This window comes from Nanorana parkeri, unplaced genomic scaffold (genome assembly GCF_000935625.1).
Source record: "Nanorana parkeri isolate BGI_ZX_2015 unplaced genomic scaffold, ASM93562v1 scaffold2010, whole genome shotgun sequence".
NCBI lineage: Eukaryota > Metazoa > Chordata > Amphibia > Anura > Dicroglossidae > Nanorana > Nanorana parkeri.
Window position 1 is genome coordinate 127,968 of NW_017308278.1, and position 18,851 is coordinate 146,818.

Sequence of the window (18,851 nt, forward strand, 5' to 3'; positions counted from 1 at the left end):
AAAAAAAAAAAAAACAAGAAAAACCCCCCCCCCCCCCCCAAAAAAAAACAAAAAAAAAAACAGGTCATAGAAGGAACAATGCCACAAGTAAACACTTGTGGCAAACAAAAAAAATCAAACATCAGTCACCAAATCAAGCAGTTCTGACAGAAATGGGGATCTTTTATTTTTCATAGAAATAAATGACATTCACCTGTCTGTGTATGGCTTCTTTTTAAACAGGAGGACAGTTATATGTTTTATTTAAAATAACAATGTCGTTGATGATAATGATGCCATTATTAATTCATAAACAAATAAATGTATATCCCACACAGGCTTTCATTATTTCATTATGTTATTTTTTTTAAACCTTTTTATAGACAACATTGAAATAATTATTTACAACATTTCAAATATTGTTTTCAACATTTAAAAGTAATTTAAAAATAAGTTTTATATTTTAGCAATCTACTTTCTTCTAAGAAAACCTTTTTAGGTTACATGTTGAGTCCCCACCAGCATGTAGTGATTGCTTTCAAAGGGATAAGTCCATTTCTAAAGTTGGAAAGGAAAATCTGACAGCTGCACTTAGATGCTGGTGCAAGGTTCTCACCAGTTGTTTTCAAGGGTATAGTGAGGAGCCACCCAGAGTGCTTTGCAACAGCTGTAAATGTGGGACCAAAGGAGGAGGTTCATACTGTGTGCCAACAAAGTATTTTAAGAGCAGCCTAAGAATAGACACAAACAAGCAGTCCCACTGGAATCTTCACCTCGGTGCTGGGACGTTCTGCAATGTATTTAGGTTAATCAGGGGTTCCACCTCTTAAAATCACAGTGTCTGCCTATAGAACACAAGTTTCACCTAAAAATAACACAGACAAAAGTTACAAAACAAACTTCATAAGCTTGAGTGAAGAAGTGCCTTAAAGGGAATTGTAGACAAAGATTGTATTACCATTCTACATTAAAATGCGAGACTGATAGATGATCATTGTAGTTGTCCCTCCAACTAATTTTTTTCCAGAAGTCTCTTTCTTTGTTTTCTTTTTTACTCGTTCGTGAATAAAACCACCTACACCACTACTGTGCTTTGCAGTTTATCCCATTTGTCTAGACTCTACAACAATAGAAAAGCATTTAGAGCAGCCTTCCTCAACCCTCCTGTGATTGTAAGGGTTTCTTGAGCAGTGAGCAGACTGATCTCCCATTTACACTTGCCACCAATGCAAGGGGCCAATTTCCATTAACCATCAATGTAGATGGTTCTACACTGACTATACATTTTTGCTGTCTGTGTTTTTCTTTTCTGTTATTATTCATTTCATTTAACATTTTTACTAGAAATAATTTTGTTGCATAGAGCAAGTGGGGTATTCACACTGGTTATCAACTATGTAAACCATATTATTTATTATTGTTTTTAAATATTTCTACTACTAATTATTCATGTTAAAGTTCCATGAGCTGTCGGTATTATCATTTTAGCAAGGGTTCCCTGAGACTTAAACATTTTGTGTGCTTCTCTGAGGTAAAAAGGTTGAGAAGGGCTAATTTAGAGGTAGCAAGGCAGACAGGCAGAACAAGCAGAGTTATCAACGAAATAAAAATGGAAGTTTAAAGGTCTAACTTCAGGTCACATGATCTTGCTGGTCTGTTTCCTTTTTTCCAAGGTTGCAGCCTTGGAGAATGAATGACAAATTGGTAATGTGTAACATAGTCACATGACACAGATATGCTCTGCTAAACACTAGGAGGTATTACGTAGGGACGTACCATGCTGTCAGTCAATGTCTACTGTTAGGGAAGGCACTGGGGCCCCAGCATGTTTGGGTCTGGATTATTTCACGCCTTTTATGTCTTCATGCATTTTTACATAGGTCAGCAACAATCATGGGTTTGCATGCACTGCTGTTGTCATCAAACAGCCCTATAACACACATTGACAAATCAAAATAGAGTTATTAACGCATCGCACAGATATGAACTTGCACCATTTAAAACTATGGCTAACCTGTATAAATGTTTAACCTGTAAATGGGCCCTAATGGGCTAAAGGACATAGTTCTTAAAAGTACAGGATATTGCTTCTCTTAAACAGAAACCACTTAACCACCCTAAACCTAACACTAACATTAAACAACAATGATGATGTGGAGTCAGTTGTTGTCATATGCTGCTTTTTGCGTGCATCCAAACACAAAATGCAGATTACGGCTGTGTTTCACCTCCTTTGCCTGCAATGCAAAGGTATCTCAATAGGACCAGCTGAGTCTATGAAAGAATACCATGCTCACCTGCAAAAGCACTAAATCGCACAATGCTCCTACCAAATGAGTTTACTAGGCAAACTGCTAGAATTGACTCTCCATGCCCTCTTGTCGTACCCTTACACTGCATGCATTAGCTCCTCCCACTGAAGTCACACAATCAAGTAATTATTGAAGGTTCCTTAGCCCACTATGGTCTAGTGTTATTTAGGTGTCAAGACACAAAAGTTTTGTCCTTGGCTTCAACATTTTGTCTCATTTATTACAATGTTTATTACATATGTGTGTTACAGTGTGTTACATAAATGTAACACACTGCAGCTTTCAATCCTTAAATGTGTTTTTTTTCCAGGGTTTTTCTCTTTTATTCTCAAGAGGTGATCCTGCCAGTAACACACTTCCTATCCAAGGTGACAGTGCTCACTCACCATACTGTATCTATGTAGGATTGTTGTCCCCCTAGGAGAAGACACGAGTCTTCTCACAAGGGTTTTATCAGGATTAACAGGTATATTTTCGCACTTAAACAAAGATGGCAGCCATTCCAATCGATTTATAACCAGCTTTTTAAAATGCACATGAAAGGGCTTTTCGCAGAATGAACAAAATACAGAAATTTCCCAGCAGTGCATAATAACACTTTTAGCAGTTAAATAGAACATTTTCATACATTTCCGTAGATCAGACTAAAAAGAGAGACAACTAAGAAATAAAGAGGCACAGAGGGATTTGGCTTCAAATGAGGGACAGTTGGGAGGTGTGACACAACCTCCTGTCATTTCACAGAGTGACACCACTGATACATAGTGAATTGACAGCCCATAATTTTTGTTGGTTCAGGTGTCAGAATGTCCTGCTTTGAATATGTGCAGGAGATGACAATGCTTAAATAACTCTCACATGCAAGAGCAATATCATTCCAAAATCAGCAACTTTCCATTCATTCTTAAAGGCTGTCTTTGATCCATCCTGCATTGGGGTGATTAGGATGTTTTTGCTGAACTGGTAATTTTAACTCGTTTACAATTTTCTTCAAAGCCTACCTTAAACTATATGGCATGTTTAAAAGAGAGTTGTTATTGATTCCATTCCATTTGAAGTGGCAGAGGATAAAGGGTAGTGTGGTGTGAGCAGACAGTCTTTCCTGTTTTAGCAGAGTTATAGCTCCAGCCCAGCTTGTTATACACATACATTTTTACATGGTGTATGGCTGACAGACCTTTGTTTCGTCTACAGGCTTTAGTTTGCATTATAGAGGGATACAAGTTAAATGCTTTCCATCATTTACAGTAGGGATGTACCGATACCGGTTTTTCGTTATGGAGTACCAATATTTATCTTTTGGTATTTGTTGGTACCGAGTACTAATACCAGTACTTCCACTAGCATGGAGCCAGCTTCCCGGTCAATCAGGAGGCCGGGCGGCGTGTCATTACCTGCTGCAGAGCTTGATTGACCTGGAAGCTGGCTCCATGTTCCCTCGCGGCACTGCTGGTCAGAGGAATCTTCCTCTGCCTGGAAGTTCCGGTATCGGAGCATTTGGGCAAGTATGAGTACTCACTCAATACTCAGTATTGGTCGCGATACCGATACTGGTATCGGTATCAGTGCAACCCTAGTTTACAGTATACCTGGTTTATTAATGCGGGGGTCCAGCTTCAAGTGCTTTTCAGAGTTATATAACTGATTCATCATCACATTCATTTTTATATGATATTTAGCTTTGATGCAACCTTGGTGAATAAAGAGGATAGGCAATACAGGGGCGTATCTGCCGCGAGGCAAACAAGGCGTTTGCCTGGAGCGGCAGATTCGCTGAGGGAGGTACCTGTGCCATGTACAGGCTTAAAGTATATCTACAGCCAGTTTTTTTTTGTGGATAGTGTAGGAAAAGAGTGTCCCAATGGGGAAATTTATCTCCACTTCCTACTGTTTAGATACAACAAGAAGTGAGAAAATATCTCACATAAGTGAGGGAAATGCCTTCTTGGTTGTCAACAGAAAACATGGCTTTGTTGGAAGATTTCTATTTTGTTCCTGTTGTGGTGACATTTTGAATTCTCCCAGTACTTTTAGCTTAATGATTTCTTTATTTAAAACAATCTTTAACAAGAGTCCCCCTTCACATCACATCAAAGATCCGTGGTTCTTTGTGCTATCCATAGCATCCATTCAGATTCCCCCTTCTCCCAGAGCAGTATAAAGGAATCTCATTGGTTGTTCATTGGGTACCTCTGTCTGGTAGTGTTTAATATCTGGTATATTTTACAGAAGGGAGATGCATTATTTTTGATATGACCCAGGTTTTATCCTTTTATATTCTTATATCCATGTCACCTTTTATCACAGAACTCTATAAAATGATTCACCAAGTGACGTCAATGATCTTTACATACTGTATTTGTACAGCTGTGACATCACTACTCTGCAAATATTAACTTTATTTATACTTCTCCAGATAAATGGAATGACCTTACACAGTTCAGCACATATAAAGATATAGTTTACAGAACATGGTGCATATGTTTATTTTACCTTCTAAAGACATAAGAGTTGTTAAGAGTATGTAATATCAGACCTAACCAATAGGCTTGGCTTAAAATAATTTTGATCAGAGGTACCATTAAACGGCATAAGGCCTTTCTGATGAATTTGAGCAAGGATCTAATTATATTCTGTAAACTTATTGGGGGGAATTTATCAAAACTGGAGCAGACAAAATCTGAAGCAGTTGCCCAGGGCAACCAATCAGCTTCTCTCTTCAGTTTGTTCAGTTAAGATTTGAAAATGAAAGAGAGAAGCTGATTGGTTGCCCTGTGCAACTGTTCCAAATTTTGTCTGCTCCAGTTTTGATAAATTCCCCTCATTGTCCTTTTCAGCCCTTAAAAGCCCTTACCAGTGATGTAAGGTTATGGTAGTTGCCATTGCTGACTTTTTTTTTTTAGACGTGCAAGTTTCAGGGCTGACATTCTGAGTCGGCTTCTCTACCTTTCTCGTTACTTACCTGGAACATACTGTAAATGTAGAATAGGAATAGCTTACTGTATTCTTTTTCCAGATCAAGACATACAAGATAGTAGAGGGGTTTTAAGGATGGCATCCCTGGAGCCTGTATCTTGGCAAATTTGAGAGGTTTACCTTTAATATTTATGAGTTTAGTCTGACAGTTTTATTTAGTTCAATGAGTCTAATGGAGTCTCAGGCTGCAGGTAATATAAGAAAATAACATGTGAAAGAAAGCAAAATATATTGTAATTCTTTTTCAAATGCAGCTAGGAGATATGAGGGGTTGTCATTATAACTGGCAAATATGTTTGGTGGTAGTTATACCTGAACACCAACTGAGATAAATTAAGATGTATGTAAACAGTGAACCATTTAGTCCCATTTTATCCATTACATTTACCAATGGATTATTTTGTTATATCTGGCTCATAAGTGCAAAAAAAAACACCTGTTGACAGAGCTTCAGTGAACTCCTAACTTCCTATAGTGAGATGACTAAACTGTGCCTCTGCTATTCACCTCTACCATTCACTACAGAACCCTCCTCCATGTTATGAGGAGGTGTTCTGTAGTCAAAATCAGAAATAAGCAGGCTAGGCTGACAACAATGCACCTCCATAGATATCATAGATATATTACTATGGTTACTAAGGTTACATGGTTACACTAGGACAGGTAGTGTGTTTCTGGCAAGATCTCCAGGTGAAAATAAAGGAAATAAGTCTGAAAAATGAAATCTAATGCAGCCACCACATGTTAGGACTGGTAAGCTACAATATACACTTTAAGCTGTATATGATATTTGGATGGAGCGGATCGGAATAATAGACTTGAAACCACTTTTGGAATTATGAACGCTCTATGACATAACTACTTGTTGAATTCACGACTAGATCCATCTAATAAAATCTGGTATCGGATAGGTAGTCTGGTTTTATATATACTGACATTAAAACTGTAAAGTTGCATGGACATTGCATATTTCAGCTAACTATCTTGCACTTCCATGTGTCTCCCGTCCCAAAACTAGATTGTAGGTTTCAACATAATCGTCTTCATTATTCTATTTACAGCAGCAAAACTAGGTCACCGGTGAAGAGTTACTGGTTATTCTTGACTCTCCTGTCGGGAACAGTCGAGCACAATTGTATAAATGCTCCTTGGTCTGTTGAAAGATATTATTTGCGATCTAAATACACAAATATTGTATGGGGCAAAAGTAATAAGGGCTGGTTCACAGAAAGTAGTACACCTTGTAATTATCTGAAATGAAGGTGGGGACACACTACCAATATTGTCCATCTCAGTGATTATTATCTCCGGAGATCTACTTTGAAAACTAAAAGCTAATAAACTCATAGCCACAATGATATATTGTTGTAGACCAGAACTGTAGCAAATCACATTTATAATGGTTTATATGAACTTATATCAAGGCAGTGCAAAGAGCAGCAAGGACGTGCACGGTATAGTAGCCTTCAGTTGCTTGTTGTACTATATAGTTCCAAAACTATGTGAAGGGGACCCTGATGTGAAAGGGGGACTCTGATGAGAAAGAGGGGGGCTCTGATGTGAAAGGAGGAGGCTCTGATGATGTGATGGGGAGCTCTAAGTGTGAGAGGAGGGGACTCTGATTGAAATGGAGGGGACCCCTGATGTAAATGGGTACTCGGATGTGAAGGGGGACTCCTGATTTGAAGAGGGAACCTCACTTTTTTGTGTTTTTGCATAAGTCCCCCTTAAAATCCATTACTTTAGACTGGGGTGCCTTAAAATTTTGCACACTTTTAAAGGGTGCCGTGACTGAATAAAAGTTGAGAAATACTGATCCAGGCAGAGGAGATAGAGGATGACTACAGCAGAAACTACCATGTATGGGACATTTACAACAGTGAAAGCCAAGAATAGGGACATGGAGGTTAGTTCAGACTGGCCTCACCCTTTCTGTTTAAAGAGCAGTTCCAGACAACAAACACAGTGTAGTGTTCTATTCTAGCAGCTAATTAATTCTGGTACCTTACACTGTAAAAGAGTATGTGTCTTCTTCCACCCCAATACATTACACTGTATAAGTCTAAGTATAGCTTACATAGAGCGGAGGAGAAGAAATACCTTTTGTATCAGGTTTGCTTAGCCTTTTTCTTGGTTTTAACTTTCTCACATGTGTATAACTATTAGGACCATGAACTTTCAATTATTCATGGTCCACAGGTATCTTTGGCAATATGATCCCATAGTTTTCTATTAGACTCGCTCTGTTGTATCTTTCCTTTTATGGAGAGAGAGAGTAGCAAGCCACATCAAAGATGCCCAGCAGCATCCACTACTAAATACTGTTTCTGTAAAATGCCATGAAATCTTAGTTTAATAACAAAGGGAAACTGTGCAAAATATGCATCACTTTATGGCAAATTACTTCCATTTGTTTGCCAGAAATGGATTTTGCATCGGTCACAGTAAGCCTATGACCAAAGGCATCAGAAGAAGGCATAACTGTTTCCTTTCATCAGAAAATATAAATGACCAGAGGAATTAGAATATGTTAATTATTTTAAAGATTGTCTCTAATTGTGAGTCAGAGATTTACTCTATCAATAGACCGGAGAACCTACAAGTTGTGTTGTGTGAGTGAGCACGCCGAAAACTGGAAATCCCCTGTTTCTGAGCCCTCTGTATAACACATAAAAAAGTCCCTCAATCACACAGCTAGCAATCCAGAGCTAGCATTTCTGGAGTTCATCTTTATCTACATTTATAATAGTACATCACTCCTACAAGTACTGTCAATGGGATTGGGAGGGGTGCTGCTGATAACATAGAAGTCATGGGAGGTGAAAACCCATTTATAATATTACATGGAGGAGTGCCAAGCAAGTAGGAGATTTTTGTTTAAAAAGAACAAAAAAAATACCTCAATAAAGCAGGATTTATGATTCCGAGTTGTGTATACGTAGACAATACCTAGTTATATACTCATCATTTTCATATATACTGCCTGGCCACCAAAAAAGTCACCACCTGGATTTAGCTAAGCAAATAGGTCAGAACCTTCCCTTGGATAATAGGTCTTCATTCGGCAATGGTATGTGCCCAAACAATGAGGTCAGCTGCCTACCTGAATATACTGAATTACCAGGTTTTTCCATCAATGGATTTTTTTCTTCCCTGATGGCACATGCATATTCAAGGATGACAATGCCAGGGTTCATGGGGCTTACATTGTGAAAGAGTGATTCAGGGAGCATGAGGCATCATTTTCACACATGGATCAGCCACCACAAAGTTCAGACCTTAATCCCATTTGATAATCTTTGGGAGAAGACTTTACGCAGTGGCCCAACTCTCCCATCACCACTACAAGATCTTGGTGAAAAATGAATGCAACTCTGGATGGAAATAAATATTGGGACATTGCATAAGCTTATCGAAACAATGCCACGTCGAATGTGTGCTGTAATCAAGGCTAAAGGCGGTCCAAATAAATACTAGTGTGTGTGACTTTTTGTGTTGTTTGGCCAGGCAGTATACATCCATAATGTGTGTCAGTAAGGCTGATATCAGATGGGCAATTCTGTCTAAATCGCAGGAGGCAGGATCACTAAGAGGCTGCCTGTTTGTCTTTATGGAATTGCACCCCCTGTAGCTGGAGCAGCCAGATACCCTTCCCATCAATACAGACCGATATTCAGCAATGTGGTCAGCAATCTCACTGCATCTGGTAACAGTAGAAGTAAATCCATAGACAAGCTACCTCTATAGCAATTCTGCTATTGGCGATTTGTCTCTAGTGACAGAATTGGCTAACAATTAAAGTGACTGTGAAAAAAAGTGAAAGGTATAAAGTGTACCTAGGGATGTGGGTTCATTTCTGCCTCAGCTCAGCTTTTATTGAACAATGATATGACTGAATGCCTGCCTGAACCACCAAGGCTCCAACGCTTCTCTCTTTATGTTTGCTACCTGTTATTGTCCTCACATATTGCTCAAGGACCCCAGCAGAAACAGTGTTACACATTTTATTTTATTTAGGACAGTAAAATCATGAGTGTATACTATATATACAAAGCACACACTAGACCATTGTAAAAAGCAGATTGATACATTTATTTACACTTTGTTTATACTACAATTCTAATAAGTGTGTCAGCAGTGCATGACCATCAACACCATCTACAAAGGAGTGTTGTGACATTTTAATGATCCCAGAAGAAAGCAGCTGTATTACCATAGCAAGCAGTGACTTGTCCCACTCTAGATAATCACCTGCATGTAATGTACTGAATACAACATAGCCGGAGATGGAATTCACCCTTGTATTTTGTTTCTTTTACTATTCTAATTGCTCCTCTCTGTTGCCCTGTTGTATCTAATTGAGTGTTAGTGTAGTATAGCCAGATCAGTGAATTATGATTTCTTAAGCTAGGCAATCTGATTGTAACATGTCATTTTGGTTTACCAACAACTATGTTGTGTGAAAACTTGCTTGATCCTGCCTGATTAGATATACATGACATGGATTATTTAGGAAGACCTGTACACTACATAGGATTTCACTGCCCATTTGTAGCTTTCTCCAAGTTATTCCTACCAAAGCAATACATTGTCTCTGATTTCAATCCAGGTTTTTTCAGGTCATTATCTGCACGGAGTATGCATGTTCTACCCATGCTTGTGTGGGTTTCCTCTAGGTACTCCAGTTTCCTCCTATACTACAAAGACATGCTGGTAGAGTGATTGGCTCCTGTCTGAATTGGCCCTAGTATGTGTGCATATGAGTTAGGGGCCTTAGATTGCATGAGCTGGTGCCCAATGGAGCAAGATTGGCAATAACTATTTACAAAAATTATTATTTTTTATCAATAAGCCTTAGGACCTATTCACACTATTGTGTTGGAGTATTGTACATTACCGCAATCACATTACCTGCCTTTCTGCAGTGCCGTGCCATTTATTCTGAATGGCACCACAACTAACGTGTTGCAGTGCTGTGTGCGGTCAGAAATGGCTTATGCACATTTTTGATACATTCTCCTCCATTAGGCAGCCCATTCAAATAAACATGTGTCAACACACCTCAGTAGTGTAAATGGGCCCTTATAGTATTATGTGCGGCAGATGGGTGGCATTGGCATTTCTTAGCCTTCATACATTTAGCCCCGCAAACGACAGCTGGGCAGAGCCCAGTTGTAATGACAGATCAGCATCCCCAAATGACCTGGGGACGCTGATCTGTCATTAACTACCTCCGGGCCGGCCGTAGTAAAAAAACGGCCGGCCAGGAGCTCTCTCGATCTGAGCGGGCGTCTCTAGAAGCCGTCACATCACAGCCGGCTCTGCCCAGTTGTTATTCATTGGCCGGCACCTGCTAGAAGACTCTAGCAGGTGTCGGCCAATAGGAAACACTTAGGCGGAGCTAGCTGTCACTGCTAGCTCCGCCCACTTGTATGTTCTAATTTTTTTTCTTTTTATAAAAATCGTTATTTTTTAATTGTAGTATTTATTTATATTTTACAAAATACTTTTTCAACCTTTTTTTTTTTACTCTTTTCATTGATTTTCTATTCTGCTCGCTACTTTAGAGGTAGTGAGCAGAATAGCCAGGTCGAATGACACTTGGCGTCAGTCGGCTATTCAATTACTGCAGTTCGGCCCCTATGAGAATAGGGGTGAACAGCAGCGAGTGAGCTGCTGGAGCTTCGGCTCAGCCGATCCAGATGCTGGATCGGCTGAGTCGAAGTCCTTCTGCACTTCGGCTTAGCCAAACATGCAGAGCGTGTTCAGCTAATCGAAGTGCAGCCAATGTACGGCTGATTTCAGCCGATGTACAGGTGAAATCAGCCGTACCAGCCTGAAGTGAATACCCGAACAGCGTTCAGCTCACTTCACTTCGGCTGAGTTATAAACTCGGCTGCCTTTGGCAGCTTTGTGAATAACCCCCTTAATGCCAACCCCATACAGTTGATAGTATTACTGTCATATCTCCATAAGAGCATACCTAACAGGCACAAATGGTAAACATCAGGATGGCACCATGTGTTAAACCAGACTTCTCACTCTTGTAACCTATGCATGTACAAAAATGAAATGGAAGTAAATTGTTTATGATAGTATAGCCAGTCAGTTCCTCTAACTCGGTAACTCACTTTGGCAGCTTTATTAATATGTTCCTAGTTCTGACAGCCCTTTCAACTCTTAGCACTTTGTTTTTTACTTAAGCGTCTGGGGGGTGTTGAATAAGTTGTGCTTTTGTCTCTTTGTAGCCCTGCCAACACTGAGCATTTATACAGAACATAAACCAAGAAAGCCTCTCTGACTCCATAATTACTTCTTACCATCACTGAGATGGAGTGCTTGCTGGATAAGTGCGTAATTAATACAAAGGCACACAGTTCTGCCTCCCTTGGTCTGTCAGCATCCGCTGTGCTGTGTGCTTCAGTAAGAAGCTAATGCAGGAAAATCCCTGTGCAGTCTAGCGCATTATTTGTCTCTGTCCTTCCTGGTGACAAACTCCATTGCAATCTTCAGCACCTCAAGGTGACACAGTGATTTTAATCATCCATGAAACTGATAGGCCGAACACCTTATATTCAATGGATTGGATGCAATCACTGTTTAGCCAACAATTTTCCACTTGTCTCCTTTGATTTTTAATTGAGGTTTGTGTTGCCGACAGCATGAATTGGTCAAATTCCGAACCCTGGATGGCTACATTAAGAAACTAGTCAGTTGATGACCAGCCTTGGGGGTTACAATACATTTTATTTTATTTTACTTTATTGTATTGCTTGTTTTCTTTAAATGCATTTTATTTTATGTTGCCACAAACTTGATTTTACCTCAATAAATATTTGTATCCCTGCCGAATCTTATCTATCCCATACTTGCTGCATTGTGATTATTATTCTATGTTCTCCTGTCTCCATTGTGTTCACACGGTGCTAGTTAGGTCATGTGCTATGCTATGTCTTCAGCAGGATATTTATGTGGGTAGTAGCTGGGAAAAGATCACAAAATTGTGTGTAAATATGAAAAGTGTCTGTGGGTTTAATGGCTTGATACCCTCAGGACATGGTTTCTTCCACGTTCAATGCTGCATCTGATATCGTGCAGGAATCTGCTTTTTTGTTTTGTTTACTTGGCTAACTTCTGATTGTGACTACACTTCACTCTGTTTTTTGTTCTGTTCATTATGCCTGCCAGAATAGCCGGTTTTTCACCATGTCCTGGAGGTGCGGGCGGGTAGGGTAGAGTTTCCTTCTTTTCATGAGCTGAATGTTTGCACTTGGATGCCCTAGTCAGCCTTTCCCAGCACCTGCTGCTTCTTTGGCTAAGGTTCCCTGCTCCTGACTTAGGTGTGTTCAAGTCTTCTGATCTCTGCATAAGGTGATCAAACCTGTAACATGTCCCGTCCTGCCTCTGAAATAGCTGATCTATTGCTTCATAGACAGGTCATGATAGCGTAGTGAGATGTGATTTTTGTTTCACCTCCTTGGACACCCTCTTATGTACTCTGGAAAAGAGAATCTGGATCGCCTCCACCTTGGTGTTCACTGCTTTGCTCAGCTGAAAGACACACCACATGCTCATATCCAACCATCTGACGGTTATAAGAATCAATCGTCATACAACACAAGTGCTTATTCATACCACTTATAAGGCCCTACAAATAAGAACGTCTGTGTGTATGTGTCGAAGCGTTCTGTGATAAACCAGTGATGTATGTGGATTGATTTTAAATTAGATATGAACTTAATAAATAGATCTCAAATAATCTTCAACATATTCATTTAATTTTCAAATTAATTTTTAATCTACAGTTTTATAAGAATCAATGAACATACAACGTAAGTGTATTCTCATAAAGGTTGTAAGGCCCCACGAACAAGCACATCTTTGTGAAATGCGTTGAGATGCTCTGTGATAAACCAGTGATGTATATGGTTTTAGTTTAAATTAGATGTGAACTTAATACAGTAAATAAATCTCAAATAATCTACTACATGTTAATTCAATTTTCAAATTCATTTTTAATCTGCAGTTTTATAAGAATTAATTTACCATACAATAGAAGTGCTTATTCATAAAGTTGATAATGCCTTATGAATAAGCATGTCTGTGTGAAACGCATCAAGTCATTCTGTGATGAACAAATTATGTATGTGGATTGATTTTGAATATATATGTGAACAATAGGGATGCACAGATACTTTTCGAGTACCAGTACAGATACTTGGCATTTTCATGAGAACTACCAGGGTTGCAGGGGTTGCAGCTGGGACCTGGCTCTGGCACTCCACCACTGTCCTGAAATCATTAGTCTGTATTGTTTTTGAAAAACTGTCACATGACAATAAACAAAAATGTATCAGTACTCGTACTTGTAAGTACTCGGCAAGTACCAGTACTCGTACTCCCAAAACTGGTATCTGTGCATCCCTTTATTTATATTTATTAAAACAAAATCATACATTAAAACAGAGATGTACAAATCACAGGAGCTCCGTGTGCTCCTTACAAATGACAGCTGCCTCCTAATTTTTGAATTTTTCTCTAGTCTAGTCTTGGAGCTCAAAAGTATCGGTACATGTACTTGTATCGAGCACTGTACTTGGTATCTGTGCAACCCTAGTGAACAACATTAATATATCTCATTCAACATATTCCTTTATTTTTTTTAGATTCATTTTTCATCTACAGTTTTATAACAATCAATCAACATACAACAGAATGCTTATTCATAATGGTTATAAGGGGCTATAAATAAGCACGTCTGTATAAAACATGTCAAGGCTTTCTGTGATAAATCAATGATGTATGTAGATTGATTTTAAATTAGATATGAACTCAATAAATATCAAATAATCTTCAACATATTAATTTAATTTTCAAATTAATGTTTATTCTACAGTTTTATAAGAATTCATCAATATACAGTAGAAATGCTTGTTCATAAAGCTTATAAGGCCCTACAAATGAGCACGTCTGTGTGAAATGCGTAGAGACAGTCTGTGATAAACAAATGATCGATGTTTTTTTAGTTTAAATTAGATGTGAACCCAATAAATAAATCTTAAATAATCTACAACATATTCATTTTATTTTTAAAGTAATTTTTAATCTATAGTTTTATTAAAATCCTTCTGGGTAATCTTGCCTTGTTCAGGCACTTCCTGTTATAGGGTGACAATGCTCTGTCCCTGTTTCCCAATACCTCTCCTTCATTGCCACCAAATCACATATGTATGAAGGCTATAAATGGCCATCCCAATGTGCATTGTGCAGGCATTGTCCACTGTTTAGCAAGCTGCCCATAACAATGACAGGTAGCTGATGCACGTCGACAGGAACCAGCTGCAAAGAGGCTGGAGGAGATTAGCAGCACTCATTGGCAGTAAAAAGATGAAACAAGGTAAAACAATATATACCAAAAGAAAGAAAATGGCAATTGTTTTGATACACAGTGCATCAATTTAGGGCTTGCATGTATTTTAATAAACCTTCTGATGCCTGGATGTGATCAAGCGGCTCTTCCTTTTTTGACGTGATTTTCATCCTACTACTGTACTGTTGCCCAGTGTTAAAAGCATTGACATTCATTGTCTCTTTTCTCCCCCCCCCCCCCCCACTAAATGTGTCTACATTGTGGAGAGCATAATTGGAGCCTGTTTAAATGACCCAACCATGTGCAGCAATAATGGTTTCATTTGCTGCAGTGTCACTCTGCACATGAATATCTATCAGAAAATGATATGTCATACTATAAGATCCTGCTTGTATTCCTGGCATTTGTCTAAGTGATACAACACTTAGTCAACTGCAGTGTAAATAGGTTTTCTAAGTCATGCTTGTGCATCTGCTGCACTGTGTGGGTGTCTAAGTGGGGAATCTGGCACTGTGGGAGCCGTCACTCACAAGAGTGCAATAAATGAGTCAAACATTCACAAGTTTGATTTTTTTTTGTGACCTATCCTTCCCTGCCTTTACCCAGAGGGAGGTCATGCTTTGATGTGACTGAGTCATAAGCTCTTCTCTTTCCTTTCAGTGAGAAAGCATCTATCCTGGCACCAGTGGCCATTACACTGACTGCGTCTCACTATTAGCTACTGTTATGCGTCATTCTAACATGTTTGCATAACAAAAGAGCAGGACTACTTCAGACTGCATTTCTCTCCATTCCAGGGTATGTCTCTTCAAAGAACATGATTTGTCATTAAATAAAAAATGTAGTTTAAGCATAGACAACTTGTGTACCACAATACTGGATCAAAAACATAACTGAATGATTGTACATGCTCTCAAACACAGTCCAAGCTTATTTTGGTGCCTTTGTGCTGTTCCTGCAATTTAAAGCCCAACTCCAGCAAAATTCAATGTTTTCCCTTGCAGTGGGATTGCCCTGACACTCCAAGCGGTTGACTGCTAGTTTATGCCTAGGGGACAGGAAAAAACTGTTTTACTTGCCTGAACCCCACTCCCCCTGACTCCCTCTGAGATGCTAGACTTTACCCCCTGGGATGCCAGACTGATCCCCGCACTGGCAATCTAAGGAGCACCAACATCATCAAGTACAATGCAAACTCTATCACCCCACATTGTGTGAAGACTCCTTCCTGGGGGAAATCCACAGCCGATGTGGTTGCTGCATTCGTTTTTTGTCTTTCTTTGTGTTTGCAGGCTTTTTTCCTTTTGTTTTTAACTGGTGATAACGCCAGTAACACACTTTGTGTCCTAGGATGACAACATTCCCTCCTAAGCTGTATATACAGAGGGGCAGCATTGTCGCCCTAGGCTGATTTGGACTACAGAAAAACTCACTTTCTAACATCCATAACATTGGGAGGACTGTAGAGTTGAACTAGCCAGGCCTAATAACACTGCTTGAGATTTCAGTGCAGCAGAGGCAGCAAGGACAGGAAGTTAAAAACCAACTGTGTTTCCGGCAGGACCAACAGGTATTTTTCTACACTTCTAAAGAAGAAATAACAAAATATTTTCAATTATATATTTAACAGACCAAAAGGAAGAAAATAAGAGAAGTTAATTGTTAGGGTAAATATACCGCACTATTAAATTTGTTCTCATAATAAAGTCATTAAATTAATTGTAAGTAATTGTAGCGGACACCACATTGTGTCTGTGTTTTTTTCTCAATGTCAATAAGTCAATGGGCATGTTACTTGAAATCTCTTGGTCTTATTGACTCCCTAATAATATCTGTCTGAAAAAAGTGCATGGATCTTAAAGTATCTTAAAGGAACTTTATCCATATCTTCAAAATAACAACAAATAAATGTTTAGTAATGACAATCTACAAACAGATACTTCTAGATAATTTATGTTCTTTGTATACCTTATTTTTCTTTTCATCCCCATTCTTCTCACAGCGATCATTTTAACTAAGGGCAGATTAATATATCTCCCTTTACTTCTTGGAACTCTAGCACATGTGACTAGGACATGGGACCATACTTATCATCTAAGGGGAGGAAAATGCCTTTCCCTGGGATCTCCTGAGATTACAGATGAGATTTCCGAGCAATGCTCTGATGATGTAACCTTCACAGGATGCAATGCTTGGGCACGATTACACCATATGTGCTAAAGTGTACCAGGAAGTAGAAAAAAGAAATTGTAAGTCAAATAAAAATATGTTTGTTTAGCTAATGAATGTGAGACGATTTTACATCAGCATGTAGAGCTCTATGTTGATGTGAACTTTAGTCAAAGGGGGTAAAGGTCCACATTAAGGTGAAAACGACTATTGGCATTGTATTTTGTTGTAATTTCAGGAGTTCAATTTCAGGAGTGTCTTTACACAAGTAGAGCTACCAGGTTATACAGTCACAATACATTGACTCAAGGAATGGTGTGTACTCTTAAACACTGTAGCACTGAAATAATATTGCAGACTTCCAGCTGATAAAGAAAAGCTTTTGTGACCCTAGGATGTCACAACCTTATCTTATTTGTACTTAGAGGCTCATGCCATGGTTTTTGATGAGATGTTGATATGATATAACATCAGCCCTTTTTTTTTTTATCTTACAGTCATGTGGAGAAAATTACAACATGGCAAGACCCCCGGAAGACAATGACACAGCCAATGACTCACATGAACCACCATTCTGTTACCACCTCCACCCCAATAAGCCAAAGATCACTGGCGATGTCCCAACCCAACCTTGGTATGTACTTTTCTTGATTATTGACCATAATAATTATCTAGTAGTTACAGAACTTCTACATGTAGACTTCTTACTGGTTCTGGAATCTATCATTCAAAAGGCTTGCCTGCTTTTATACAATAAAAGTTTAACATTCTGCTGTGATCTCTGGTAGCCCACTGATATAGCCCATTTCACCCTGTATAGCCCATTTCACCCTGTATAGCCCATTTCACCCTGCAGGAATGGCAGCAGCAGTACTCAATACATCTAGTTCTATTAAGTAGAGCTCTTTGTCAGCGAGATCATTTAATGGCTACATCGCCTAAAACTTGCCATAAAAGTGATCCATCCCGTTGCAGTTTCTTTAGAAATCAAGCAAGTGGAAGACCCCATGTGCTTTGCTGCATTACAATACAGTGCATTTTGCATATTTCCAAGGAGACAATAAGGAGTAAGGTAGATGCCCCATTTCAACATGTGCACTATACTTGTGCAGTCTGTACAGTCTGTTTCTCTAAGATTGTGGGGGCTATAATTAACCACAGTTCCTAGGGCAAGACACATGTGAGTGCTTGTCACAGACCACTTGCTTTATTCAGAAAGGCATTAAAAAGGTTCAGCAGCAGTGTAAAACATGATGTAACCCATAGCATTATTTAAGGAAAGCCTGGTCAAATCTTCCCAAAATCTTAGTGCCAGCTCCAAGTATGCTGTCTTCACTTTCCAAAGTAGCTTTATATACAATTCCCACACCTCTTAGCAGTCATGTTTGCAGATGCCCCTCCCCACATAACAGTCATATGTACAGTCTATGCCCCTCACAACGGTCATGTACTCTTCTCTTTACCCCTGCCCTTCCACACATATACATTTCTCTCCCTTCCATCATTGTTCTCTATGGTTGGAGGCTTAGGCTCCAGTGTCACCACTGGTAGTAAAATGTTACCACTATTCCTTACAATGGTCAGGCATTGTTGTAATGCTTTTTATCACCAATGATGTCTATTGTAAGAAATAGTGGTAATCATAAATCACAAAGTAGGATGGGAAATTGACTTTAAATAAAATGACAAAGAGCAAAGCGGAAGTCATATCCCATTTCATATCAGTGTGCAGCTCTGAGCTGTAGTGACTTTTCCAGTCACCATCATGACTTGGCAGCTGCAAGTTGTCCAACCAAGCTGTAAGGTATTATTATTATTATTATTATTATTATTATGCAGGATTTATATTGCACAGAACTTTACAATATAAGGAGGACAATACAGTTGCAATACAAATCAAGACAAGAAGGTAAAGCAAACAAATAATCGTAGTTAGTAGTAGTTAGAACGTAGTTAGTAGCAGAGTAGAGAAGAGAAAGGTCGAGGTGGCAGAGGTTTCTCCTGGTGACAGTGTGCCATGTGGGGCGATTTAGAGTTGGGAACAG

At 39.0% G+C, this 18,851-nt stretch overlaps 1 protein-coding gene and 1 long non-coding RNA gene across 2 annotated transcripts in view; one reads left to right on the forward strand and one right to left on the reverse strand.

Annotated features, from left to right (window-relative positions):
• Positions 1-18,851, forward strand: part of WWTR1 (WW domain containing transcription regulator 1) — a 78,977-nt gene that overhangs the window by 33,964 nt on the left and 26,162 nt on the right. Inside the window, exon 2 of the mRNA XM_018572381.1 lies at positions 17,304-17,440. Within this exon, the coding sequence (XP_018427883.1) occupies positions 17,304-17,440 (137 nt within the window). The remainder of the gene's footprint in view (positions 1-17,303; positions 17,441-18,851) is intronic.
• Positions 3,742-17,386, reverse strand: LOC108800398. Its single transcript, XR_001942095.1, has 3 exons — positions 17,302-17,386; positions 4,173-4,178; positions 3,742-3,754 (listed from the first exon to the last, which is right to left on the reverse strand). It is a non-coding gene; the product is annotated as an uncharacterized LOC108800398 (long non-coding RNA).